Source organism: Typopeltis vanoorti, chromosome 10 (assembly GCF_054136105.1).
Source record: "Typopeltis vanoorti isolate ZY-2024b chromosome 10, IOZ_Tvanoo_1.0, whole genome shotgun sequence".
NCBI lineage: Eukaryota > Metazoa > Arthropoda > Arachnida > Uropygi > Thelyphonidae > Typopeltis > Typopeltis vanoorti.
Window position 1 is genome coordinate 118,519,598 of NC_143558.1, and position 13,342 is coordinate 118,532,939.

Sequence of the window (13,342 nt, forward strand, 5' to 3'; positions counted from 1 at the left end):
CTTATCCACTAATACCTTCCTTTTCAATTCAAAACAATAACGTCACTTATTTACAACTAACAAATGACATCGCTTATCTACATCTGATAACAACAAACCTCCATGACACGATTTCTTATCTTATCTTGATCTTGATGTGGTTCAAAGTGTTCTATCAATCACGACACAAATTCTTATCTCTACCATCACCCATAATTCCATATGCAAACCAAAACACAAGAACTGAAGCCATTGAAACATATGCCCCAGGGAAATTCCAAACATTCCAAACACATGACGTCATAAAATGAACAACCAATCACGTCACGATTCCTTATCTTATCTTGATCTGGTCAAAAGCGCCTACCCTACTACTCACCAAAATTCTTTCAAATTAAGAAGGGGAAATGCCTGTAGAAACTGGATTTGATATACTCATACTGCTGTACATATTTTCCAATCCATTTTTAAGATCAGCTTTAGCAGTCTCAACATATTGCTGACCAGAAACTTTTAGGTTCTGGATTAAAAGAATAAGAAACCATACTTGCATGTTCCCATACACACAGAATAACACGAAACTTACTCGAACACACACACACACACACACACACACACACACACACACACACACACACACACACACACACACACACACACACACACACACACACACACACACACACACACACACACACACACACACACACACACCTTGAATTGCTAGAACTGAAAAAAGAAGAAAAAAAGACTGAATAAATAGCAAATAATCGATTGCTGAAACAAAAACAAGTAAATATAGCACGTTGGAGTGATGCTCTTATAAGAATTCCATTATGTTGAAAGTTTATTTTTCACTTGGTTAGAGTATAATAAATTTAGTTTAATCCTTTATCCAAGTGTGAGCAAACAAAGTTTGCGCCTGAAATCTCCTGGTGTTGTACCACCTTAATACAGTCCTGAAGATACTTTCAGACGCAAATTTGTTTGCTCACACTTGGATAAAGGATTAAACTAAATTTTTTATACTCTAACCAAGTGAAAAATAAACTTTCAACATCTTTCTCTAAATCCAGAGTAAATTATTAAAAAAGGGTGGCACACCAATTGGCAATTCCTATAGGTAGAGATGACCTGCTAATGCTTCTGCCTGATATCTCCACTTGGGCCTGGCTCCCACTAAAGATACCTCAATAAAGGTCGAAACTAGTCTGGGTAGTGGCCCTTCCCTTAATGCATAACATTAGACATATCCGCAAGGAGATGTGTTTTGCATTATAGGAGATACTGAGATAGGAGTGTTGGTAGCTTGCTCCACCTTTGCAACGAGTTACCCTGGTGTTGTACCACCTTAATCCAGTCCTGAAGATACTTTCAGGCGCAAACTTTGTTTGCTCACACTTGGATAAAGGATTAAACTAAATTTATAATACTATGATGTGTCCAATCTTTAGCCAAGCATCATGATCTTTTTCGTGGCAGTAACAGCACGATGTTTACAGAAAAAAATGAAATTTTCTAGGTTTAGTAGAAATCTTTTCGAAAATTAATGATAGAATCGCCGAACATGTAAATGGATAAAGAATAATAAAACAAACGATCTCTATCTAGGATAAAGAAAATGCAAAATGAGCTTATTAATTTGATTGGTAACGAAGTGAAAGATATACATAAAAAATAAAATAAATAAAAATAATTTATGTAAGTATGTAAATAATTATATAAGTATTATTCATTTCATTTAGTTGTACCTGGGACAAATGTTATGAACAACTAACATTTTTATACGTGTTGTTGAATTACCATAACAAGAAGAAAATAAGGAAGTTGAAATTGAGTACATACTGCATTAATTTGACACTGTGGTAAAAAATAGGGTTTTTGACTAAAATGAAGAACTGAAAATAACAGTTTTACGTATTGATATAAACGTTTGTCGATGTCCAATCTATGATAATGGCGCTAAACATGGATAATAATGAATGGTGTTCAAGCCAGAATTTTGTCAGTAAACCAAGAAGCATTCTTTACGCTATCTTGTGCTTATCATTGTGCAGATGGCGACTTCGTTCTTTGGACATTTCAAGAAGTATATGCGATATTTTATGGATCGACACAATCATGGAAGAACAACTTGATCAAATGATTGACGAATAAGACGACGGTAGATGGCGTTGATTCGTAGTAGAGGTAAGGTGTAGAGACAGTTGAAGATGTCCTCCCGCGATGAGTCTTCGGACTCCTTGGAGGTATCAGGAATAATAATAATAATAATAATAATAATAATAATAATAATAATAATAATAATAATAATAATAATACATCTGGATGAACTTGACCTTACAACTGCTCACGAACACGCGATGGGAATACCAATTACATAATATAAAAGCAATTAGATTTCATTTAGAAAGATACGAGATGTACCGATTAGAGATCCTTCGACACTTCTGCGCATGTCAGAAAAAGGAGAATCCATTCCGATAATAGGGTAATCAATCTGTCTTCTGGGATGAATTTGTTTATTATTACAGGTCGAAAAATTTAGCTTTTCTTTTATGAACATTGCTGTTTTTAAAGTGTAACTATTTTGCTTGTATAACAGTTGGAAAAATGTACGTATAGTATTAACAAAATTAAAAAAGATATGGCATAAAACGAAAATTTAACTAATTTATTTATTAGAAAGTTTTCTATAAAATAAAATAATTACACAGAGAAATTTTTTCGAATGAACTTAGATATTCTAAACTTACAGTTGAGATCACTGAGACACTTTAATGTTCTAAACCGATTAATTATTTTTGACTTGTTGTGACCCTTTTAAAAAACCCATGCAAAAAAAAATGTTGGAAAAAAATGCCATTATCAAATACTTTTAATCTTCAGAGTCATCTGAATCGGTGTCCGAATCGCCATCGCTTTCACTTAAACTGATCACCAAAGGTTCGCATAATTCTTCGATAATTCCAGCTCTGTCCCAACACATATTTTCCAGCAATATTTTCCCCAGTTTTGAACTGTAATACTTTCAATCGCCTGTTCTGAAAGCTTAAAAAGTTTCGACATGTCAATATCTCCAGTTACGTTGCGATGGCGAATGAAACTTTTCACTTTTGTCCAAACATACTCAATGGCATTAATATCGCAATGATATGGTGGAAGCCTGAAAGCTAGAAATCCATGCTCTTTGAGCATGGATTTAAATAGTTTATCGAATTTAAATAGTTTATAATTTTAAATAATTTAAACAGTGTCGAATTTAAATAGTTTAGTTTTGGGCGAGTTTCTTTTGACCAAATTAAGCAATTCAATTTTTGGCATATCAGGGGAATGAGAAATGTTATTTGCAGAGAGCCAATCCATAAGAACTTGCTTCTTATTAGACCAATTTGGAACTTTGTTTAATCTAATAGAGTGATATGAAGCGTTATCAATTACAACAACAATATTTTTAGGAAGGTTTGGAATCAGTTTTTCTTTTGCCCACTTTTCGAAGATCGTAGAATTCATTTGCCTATGGTAATCTGCAGTAGTTGAATTGGCTTTGTATAGTAAGTTTGAATTCCGTAAAAAATCCCATTTCTCCACCCTCACAGAAAATTATTATGCGCCTCGAGGCATTTCCGGTTTGTAGCACCCCACATTCTTCTTTAGCCTGTTAACATTTCCATAAGTTAAATTACTATCAATCTAAGTTTCATCTAGATACACAATCGATCTTTTCTCCTCCCTGAAACGTCTTATTGTTCTCAAATACTGCGTTCTAGATAAAACAATGTCACTTCGCTCCATGATAAGTTTCCTTTTATTCTGGGACTTTTTAAAACAAAATCCGATTTCATGAAATATTTTCCTTAAAGTTTCTCTTTTCCAAGGAAAATTAATTTTTTCTTTAAGCACAGGAAGCAATTTCGGAACAGTTGGCACTCTTTTCTCGACCACATAAAATTCGTGAATAGTTCTTCTAATAACGTCTACATCAAAATCATTCAAAGCTACGGTTTCGATGGTTTTCTTTTCTCTGGCGCTTTTTTTTTTAGAAGATGTAAATTTTGGCTTACCTTCACCGTTTGATTCCCTACAAATTCTCTTAACATTCGACCCCGATACGCCCGCAATTGCACTTGCACGTTTTATGACTTGAGAAAGGGGAAGAACAAAGAGACGGCCTTCTGACGATTCTTTTTCGCAGAATGTCAGCACATTATTCGATATTCTCTTGCAAGAGCTACTGAAACGTTTAACAACAGAATTTGTTAACTGTACTGGATCCATCATACAAATTAATAATAAAAAAATAATGCAAAAAAGTGACAAAAAATCAAGCTAGTACTAGTAGCTTGATTTTTGTTGACAGAAAAACAAAAATAGCGACAGACAAGAAAGCACATGATTTCGCATGTTGACGACTAATTCGTACATCCTTCAATATTTCTTTCTCCCGTTCAGCATGAATCGACTATTCTTGTCAAAATGCCAAGGAGTGACCTACAAACGGTGGGCATACTATAGTAGAATGAAGCAAAAGAACAGAAGATCCTTAATTAACGACCAAATCATGATCTTCAGCAGAAAATGAGATTAGTTTTGAATTTGCGCTGTACACAGTTATTTGGTATGAAATGTTGCTTGCTATTAATAATGTTACCGTTATTCGCGGTTAGCCTAGTGGCTATGCGCTTCACAACCATATGCCTGGGGAAGTAGTGTCCTGGGTTCGATTCCCGTGAGGAGCTTAAGGATTTTCCGCAGCCATAGCCAAGTTAGCCGTGGACAGCAGGTTTTTTTCCTCAGTTTATCTGGGGTTTTTCATCCCACAAGCAGGCAAACCGGCCCCGTGAACATACGGAACTACAGAGATAAATATACTTAGTCCCCCCATGATGGGGCTCAATTCGCCCCAATAGGGACGGGGGGAAGGGAGGAAACTCCATATGAATAAATAAATAAAAATAATGTTACCAAAAGCTTACAGAAAACCCAAAGAACTCTAAATGTAACTATTTCACTTTTAAAAGGATAAAAAAATATTCTAAACGATTATGTAGAAAATGCCTCTTCTAAATAGAAAGAAATTGCATGTGAAATATTAAAAAAAAGTGATATTCCAATAAAATATAAGGAAATTAGAACCAGGAAGCGAAAACGTTTGCATGACTATGAAGAAATTTCATTCTGAAAGAAATTCTTATAGCGATTATTTTATGATCATTATAGATCACAAATAATGAAACGTATAATCTCAGCTAAAGAAAGATTTGAACAAACTAAACAACATATTGCTGTTTTCGCTTTTCTTTTTTTTTTTTCTTTTTTTTTTTTTTTTGTAATATTATCCCAGCATTGGAAAAACTGAAAGAAAACTTCAGAAATACTTTATATTACTGAAAATCATTATGTTCCTAAAATACCTGCAATGTGAAAGAAAAGTTAAGCTATTTTTGGCAATGAAGTAGACCCTTCTTTAACGACTAGGCTTAAACAGTTGAATTTAATAAGATTTAAAAAGAAGGATATTGATTAACATGCCTGTGTCTTGAAGGTATGAATGGTGAAAACTTTACTAAAGATTTAATTTGCGCCGATATGGTGGTGGTATTATTATTATTATTATTATTATTATTATTATTAGGAGCCTGTGTAGCTCAGTGGATGTGGCGTTTGCATACCACCGCACTTGGCCGCACGAAGGAAGACTTCATTTCGAGTCTTCCTTCGTGAAAAGGGCCGTACCTGATAGCAACACTTGAGTAGAATTACCGACCAGTCATCAAATAATCCTACTGCAACTTACTCTGTAAATCACTTTGGAGAGCTTTCTAATAAGTCATTCATCACTCACTTGTGCACTACTTATTCCCCAGTTGCTCGTTCTAGCTCTTTATGTTTCTTCCCATACCATTCATTCATGAATAATAGCATGATAAATAATAGCTACACTGTTGTTGAAAAATTTCGCCACTCAGTTATTTCTTTTGGCTCTGTCACGTTCCTATCATGAGCATTGCTTAAAGTCGTCATACCATAGTCATTTTCCCCCTTACTTGCTACATAACGAAAAAACTCTTTTGGGTTTACTTTGGCCAGCTTATCTAATTCTCTCTCATATTATTTGGCCTTTCTTACCATACTAGTCACCCTTCTTATTTGCATTTTGGACACTGCTCACGAGTATGCCGATCACTTTTTTCTTTATATTCCCTCCATAATGTTTTTCTTTTCTTTTTTGCAATCCTTGCTCTATATCCCTACTCATCCACTTAATTCCAGCAGGGGTTTATCCTCCTGACCTTAAATATGAAGTCGGATACTGCTAGTCTCAAGCAACCATGGAAGACAAACCACCGTCTACCCTACATAATCCACAGAAGCACTACACCACACTATATAGTATTTTTATCTGTTAAATACTTGTTTTCTGACCAGTTTTCCTTATTAATTATTATTAAGTACAGCCTTTTGCCAGCCTCATACAACAGAGATTAGAAACATTTTGTCAGGATATTTTTTGAGAATAGATTCTAATTTTTTTAGAAAATATCCGTAAGGTAAGATAATATTTTTTGGCATTTATAAATAGAAAATGGGACATCGTTGTTTTGATTTCTAATATATTGTATTTTATTTCATTGGACTGGTGCGATTGTAAGTACTCCATTATCGAGACAATCATATTGAACGTCATGATGTGACGTCAGTAGTCTACGTTTCTGCACTAAAGATGGCGACAGGACTGGGAGGAGTAAATGGTTGTGCTGAGCCTGATATCGTGGACTCAAGGAAGAGGCCCTTGGAATCAGAATTAGATATTGGAGCAACCAAGAGATCTCATCATAGTGGAGGTACTGTATGAGTTTGGTGACTCTCTGACGTTTCTTTCCTGAGAAATGTGTTCTTGAATTGGGGTGACGTGGGTCTCCATATGACTCGCTGCTGCCTATGAGCAAATGTGTGCCGTGCGGGGTGCTGGCAGTTTCTACGTACGTGTCGGTACGGGGTACCGGCTCCGATCCTTATTTTCCTGGGCCAAAACCGGCTGTACGAGCAATTTGAACTGCATATAATATTTACCACTCAGATATTAGAGTACATTTTCCAGGCATTATATTTCCAGTGAATATATATATATGAGATGAAAGAGCAAATATTAAGTCCTGTACACTTTTTTTTTCTTTTTCAGTACCACACACGAAAGTAACTTATCGTAGATTTCGCTGTGAAATAAGTTTCAGTATACAGCATAAAGAGCGTGTAATTCTGTTAATTTTCTTTACGATATATATATATATAGATGATTGCGTATCCTCTTTTACTTGATGCGAGAGCGAGCGAATGCAATTCCATTAGTTTTGTGATCATATCTGTTGTTTAAATACTATAATCCAAGAAGAATAGTGTGAATTGGCTCACGTGTGTACCCCATATTTGTTGAACGAAATTTCCTATGTTACTTGAGGGTGGGTGTTTATTTGCATCTTATTGGATGAGCTTAGATTGTGTATCGTCCTTCCCCCCTCCTTCCCAAGGAATTCAAATCTGCCGTGGAAGCTGACATTAGAATTTTATTAATGGATAACGAGAAAAGAAAAAAGTAAAAATCTTTTATCACACACACGCTGTGTGTGAGTGTGTGTCATTTTTGAAGCATTATGAAGAGGATGGATATTATCTTTTAATATAAACTTCAAATTATGAGACTGTGATATGTATTAACACTTATATTAAAGGTTGTTAGTATATTTGAATATTACTTCTTTGACTTCATATCTACTTGACCCATGTTTATTGTGAATGGTTTTTGTTCAGTGCCTGAAGACAAGATGAAGGTGGGGGAGGAAAGGGGAGGGGGGAAAGACAGAGCAACAAATTGCAGTTAAAATACTTAACTTCATTTAGAAAGTTGCAAGTTTGTAAAAGTGAGCATGTTGAGGTTATACCAAAACAGATAATGCTCACTAGACAGGCTTTTAATATCTCATATATGCAGTATATATATGGTTCTGTTTTGAAAGAATGCTACCTTTTTCCAAATTTGCTAGTATACTTCAGAACATGCATTTCTTTCACCTTATGGGTGAAAAAGAAATTCTAGTGTTCTGTATTAGAAAAAGTGTAAATTGCAGTGTTGTTGTTGTTGTTGTTGTATTATCCAGAGTTTCTCAGGTTAAAAACAATATTAGTAGATTTTCTTGTAGATTTCATGGACAATAAGGAATGAAAATAAACTTTAGTTGTCCTACTGTTTTGTCTATGTTTCAGAGACAACATATGGATTAAAACTATAATGTTCATGTGAGCTACACAAAAAGTAGAACTTATACTTAGGGTCTATAGTCCTAAGAATGGTACCCTCTGTGGATTCTAGTCAGCAGCCTTGGTTGTTGAACAGAACACTTTTTATTATTATCATCATCAGACCTTCATGGAGTCAAATGACTCATCATAGGAGGCCTACTGTCATATATACAGCCTTTTGTTCTCCCTTTGTCTCCACCCATTCTATGAAAAATCTCATTCACATTAATCTGGTAATAACCCTTTACCAACTTATGTCTTGATGATGTCCCCTTGTCTTTCTTCAGATTGCATTATCTTAATCTGATTTCATACTGAAAATTCCAGAGACCAGAAATCGCCTTATTCAGTCATCTATGAATCCTTTTGAAAACCAGTGATCAAATCTGTGCACAACAATTCATATGCAGTCTGATCAAAGCCTCCCCCCCCTCCAGTTCCCTCATCTCCACCTCCAAGATATCCCCACCAGTCTTATACTCTGCATTCCATCTGTGCTTCTTGAATTTTAAAACCTTACACTTTGTTACGTTTGAACTGATTGCGTTGCTCATTGATCTAGTCTATTCAAGTCCACATGCAAAGCTACAACATTCATTGTGCTCCTCAGGTTCTTTGTATCATCTAACTGTATATTACCATTCAAGCCCTTTTTAAATTTACATACAAATTAAAATTTCAAGCTTCCTGTATCTTGGAGATCTTGCGAGTCTGTCTTGCAAAGAGCACTTTGCAAGACAGAAAAGTGGAAAGAGGTTGATTCTTAGGGGAATAAATAAAGGTGGCTGGCTTTATGTATCTCTGATTATGTGTGCTGTATGTGTCACCTGTGTGCTGTAAGGGGTAACCACTTTCTCTCTCTTCCTCATATCTGCATGCTATTCAGTTATGAAAAAATTGGACGAACAGCCCACATCTATCTAGTAGAACATAAAAAATATATCTTTTAACCTGCAATCTTTCTCAATAGATGTATTTTTATCCATCTCAAGCATTGCAGACAATCTTGGACACTACCCATAGTATCAGGGAAGAGTCACTGTACTTCAGCACAGCAAGTTTACATATGAAAGTCTTTCTGAAATCTGCAGCTGCTCTTAAAACCAACCTGATCAATATAAATAAAATAAATAAATTTTTAGCAGTGCATAACATCCATCTGGCTATATCGCAACTGTATAGCCAGAGTCAGAAGGATAAATCAGGTAGGAGTTAAATGGTTGAATAGCAACTTGGATGGATGAATAATTTACTTGTTAAGTAAAAGAGATGATCAATAACAATCACTTGAAAATTAAACAGTCCACCAAATCACTTTACTTGCTGGAGAATTTGTATCTTGTGAAATGATTTGTCAGGGTTATGTTTCGTGATGATACAAGTAGCATAGATGATAATATTCAACAAAGTGGTTTTATGAACATTCACATGTGTGAAAATAGCTACTTCTAGAGGTATGTATTGTTGGACATTGCTACGATCCATGCAGAAAATATGCATTTTGGTAAAGTGGCTTGGCAAGGTCAGAAAAAAATTGATGAATACCAATCTTATCATACTCCCCCCCCTCCCCCTTACCGAGTCACACAGTTGAAGGTGCTGCTTGCCATGTCAAAGGAAAATGGAGCATTGATGCACAGGGTGACTTGATATTCTTGACATAGAGGAAAATGAGCCAGATGCCACTCTTCAATTGTCTTTGCCAAAAGTTGAGCTTCCTATTAAACATATTTATACATTGTACATCAAAATGTCTGATTCCTTCCCTGAGGATATAAACAAGTAACAAGATGTTTGAACAAGTTTATGTTCAAACATCTTGATACAAACTTGATAGTAACTGCTCTGATCCATGGCATTTCCTATTTCTGTTAAATGCCAAGTATCAGAGCAGTTACCATCAAGTTTGTATGGTTCTTTCATTTTCATGAACATATGAATTGACAGCGTGTAAACTGTGTAATAAGCAACTTTTCAAATTCACTTCATTTCAGTAATGAAGGCTAACAAATTGTCGCTGATTCAGGCTAAATATGAATTTATTTTTTTATTTACAAATTTCATTACATCTTCCATATTTTGACAACTTTGGAACAGGACACTTCATGTATAATGCAATGAATGTGGTGAAACATGGTCAGAGGCAGTTTGTTTGCTTAGTCATTAGCATACCCTGCTGTGCTGTCCCATCATTGCAGAAGCTCTGTTGCCACACACACACAAATTTTAGTAATAGAAGATAATGCTTTCCCAAAAGGCCATCTACTTCCATGAAAATATCCTTGCCAGTTGTATCATTATAAAGAAGAATATCAAGCATTTCTTTAGTTTTATTAAGATCACCATCATATACATGGAAAATAACTCAAGTGCTTGAGTGCTGTCTGAAGAAATCATGTGTCTTTTGGTTTGGTAGCTAGTGTTACTGAACATGTATTTGTGAATGTTTATAATAGTCAAGCAGGCAGTAAGTTTGATATGCTCACTTTAAAATATATGGTCACATGTTTAAAATATCAAGATCTCCCATTTTATTAACATCAACTTTGCTTGATTTCTTAAACATCTCTTACTCAACTTTTAATCCCCTCTTCCCCAATTCATTTTACTTAGCTTTGTTCAGCTGTATCTCCCCACCATGCTGCTTACCTGATTGCTGATCCAGTTGATCACTGTCATCTTTTTCTGCTGACTATATGTTGAAAGAACTCTGTGCAATTATTCTTGACCTGAATAGCTAAGTACTACTCGTACTGTAATTTCTCTTTCCTTACCAAATGTGTTGTCATTCTAGCCAGTTCTTTTTTATTCCTCATGTAATTTCTTACAGCTGCTGACTTTATACTGATTCCATAATGTCATCTTCCTCAAAATTGTTTTCTTTATCTCGCTATTTATCCCTTTCACACCTACTTCATCCTTCTATTAGGTATATATTAAGAGGTGTTTAATTATTAATCATTATTAATAATATGAGAGATGCTCAAATATTTGAGTATCTCTCATATTATTGTTCTCCTTCATCTAGTTCCATGTCTGGTACTCCAAAATTATCTCTGCTTTACGTAATCAACTCTCCTACTCCACACATTTTTCTGTGCCTGTCTTTCAACCTCCCATGTGGTGGGCCACTACACACACACTACACACACACACACACACCTAATGCTCATTTTCACTGACTGAACACAGATTCAGCATTTTATCCACAATATCTCCTAATGTTTACATGAAATTTAAGACACTTAAACCGTAATATGATCTGCTACTTACTGTTAAAGGTAGTTGCATTTTGCAAACCCAATTTCATTTTCTTAGCTCCCAGCAACTATCTTGATTCCAGTATGTATTTTGCTAATTAAAATCATCCACAAGAATGATACTTCTTATTTACTGAAAATAATTAATAGTGGAAGGGGGGAGGGAAATTGACATTAGCAGGCTCAAGACTGGCTCAAGAGATTACTTTTCATCTGTGCAATGCCTAACACTGGAAGCATGTTCATGATTGCTGTTTTTCTCACCTCTATCATTCCTCAACTTTCCCTGAAGTTCATGAACACATGAGCAACTGCTGGTCAATATACCTTCACTGTTCAGCTCTAAATCTACCACATCCACTTCTTTCTCATCATAATCTTTCCTTTCATTTACTTGTGTTTTTTGCAAGTAGTCTTCCACACAGTTTTTTTTTTTTTTCACTACGATCTGCAGATGTTCAGAAAACATACCTACAGGTTTCTCTTTCTTCTTTAAATTTCCTAATCACACATGGAAGTGTGATGTATTTTAGGTTTTGCAGCCTCTTGTGTGCATGATTCATTTAAAAAAAAAGGGGGGGGGCTTCTGAGGATGAGGATATATATATAATTTCTGCAAAATTTTACATGGCTGTTCTATTAAAAATTATGAGATATTTTCTTTACATGCATCATATTTCATCACTAAATTTATAAATATCTTCATTTTGGCATTGGCCTTCATCATCCTTTAATTTCAACTTTTTCTATTAACTTCAGCTTATTAGCTAGCTCCATGCTCTCAACAAAACTGATGTTTTGATATAATTTAGTCTGTATGTAGCAATGATTGCTAACTCCTTCACTTAACAGTGCTAACAATTACACTTTGAAGTTGCTGTCTCACTATTTAGTGGCATATAACCTCTGTTCAATTTATCCATTACTGAACTCTGTGCTACTTTCACTGAAACAGAAAAACCATATGTATCTCAAAAGCTGATAACGGAAAATCCACCTCTCATTAGTTATAATGGATAAAGATGACTTTGAGAGGTAAATAGATTTCCTCTTACAGGATATCTCTACCTGTCTACCAAAAGCCACCCCTACCTATCAAGAAATTAATCCAATTGACAGATTCATAGTTTATTTTAATTATAATGGTATTACAGCACCAAACAAAATGAAATTATAAAAGGATGTTTATTGACTGGTTTATGTTTTGCTGCATTTCAAACCAGGATTTTCAGAGCACAGCAACATGTTACAGTTTACATGTGATGATGAGTAAGTGAAACAACTCAGATTGTAATGGGCAAAAGATCTTAAGTCTTAATTTGGCACCCTGTAATGTTAGAATAAAAGAAGTATTACAGTTAAGTAGGACTTGATCTTGAAATGACAGATTCACATACTTTTGGCAGATTTATGCAGCCGTACCTGTTAAGGTTAGTTGTGTATGCTTCATAACCATTGCCAACTCTAAAAATAGTCCTCATAGAATCAAATAACTGCTTGCATTTTCTTGACATATTAGTCATTTGCATTCCAGATCATTTAATTTTTTTTCCCCATTTATAGAATGCCAACACACACAGGAAGATATTTACATAAGTAGTCACATCATCATTCAGCCCAACAGCATGGAATTCGAAAAACACAGAGCCAGAGCTATTTGTTCTAATGAAGCATTCCTTTCCCCAACGTTCAACTATCTTTACCATACTTTCCTGCCTGTTGGCTACAGCTCTTGCAAAATAGTAAAATACTATGTGGCCTCTGCTTTCCTTCCACACACACACAAGAACAAAACACCACAATTC

The 13,342-nt window shown here is 35.0% G+C and overlaps 1 protein-coding gene across 1 annotated transcript in view; it reads left to right on the plus strand.

The window, feature by feature from the left end:
• The first annotated feature begins 6,703 nt into the window (after positions 1–6,703).
• Positions 6,704–13,342, plus strand: part of LOC150102734 (RNA-binding protein Pasilla-like) — a 180,448-nt gene continuing 173,809 nt past the window's right edge. Inside the window, exon 1 of the mRNA XM_090399805.1 lies at positions 6,704–6,824. Coding sequence (XP_090255931.1) covers positions 6,704–6,824 — 121 coding nt within the window. The remainder of the gene's footprint in view (positions 6,825–13,342) is intronic.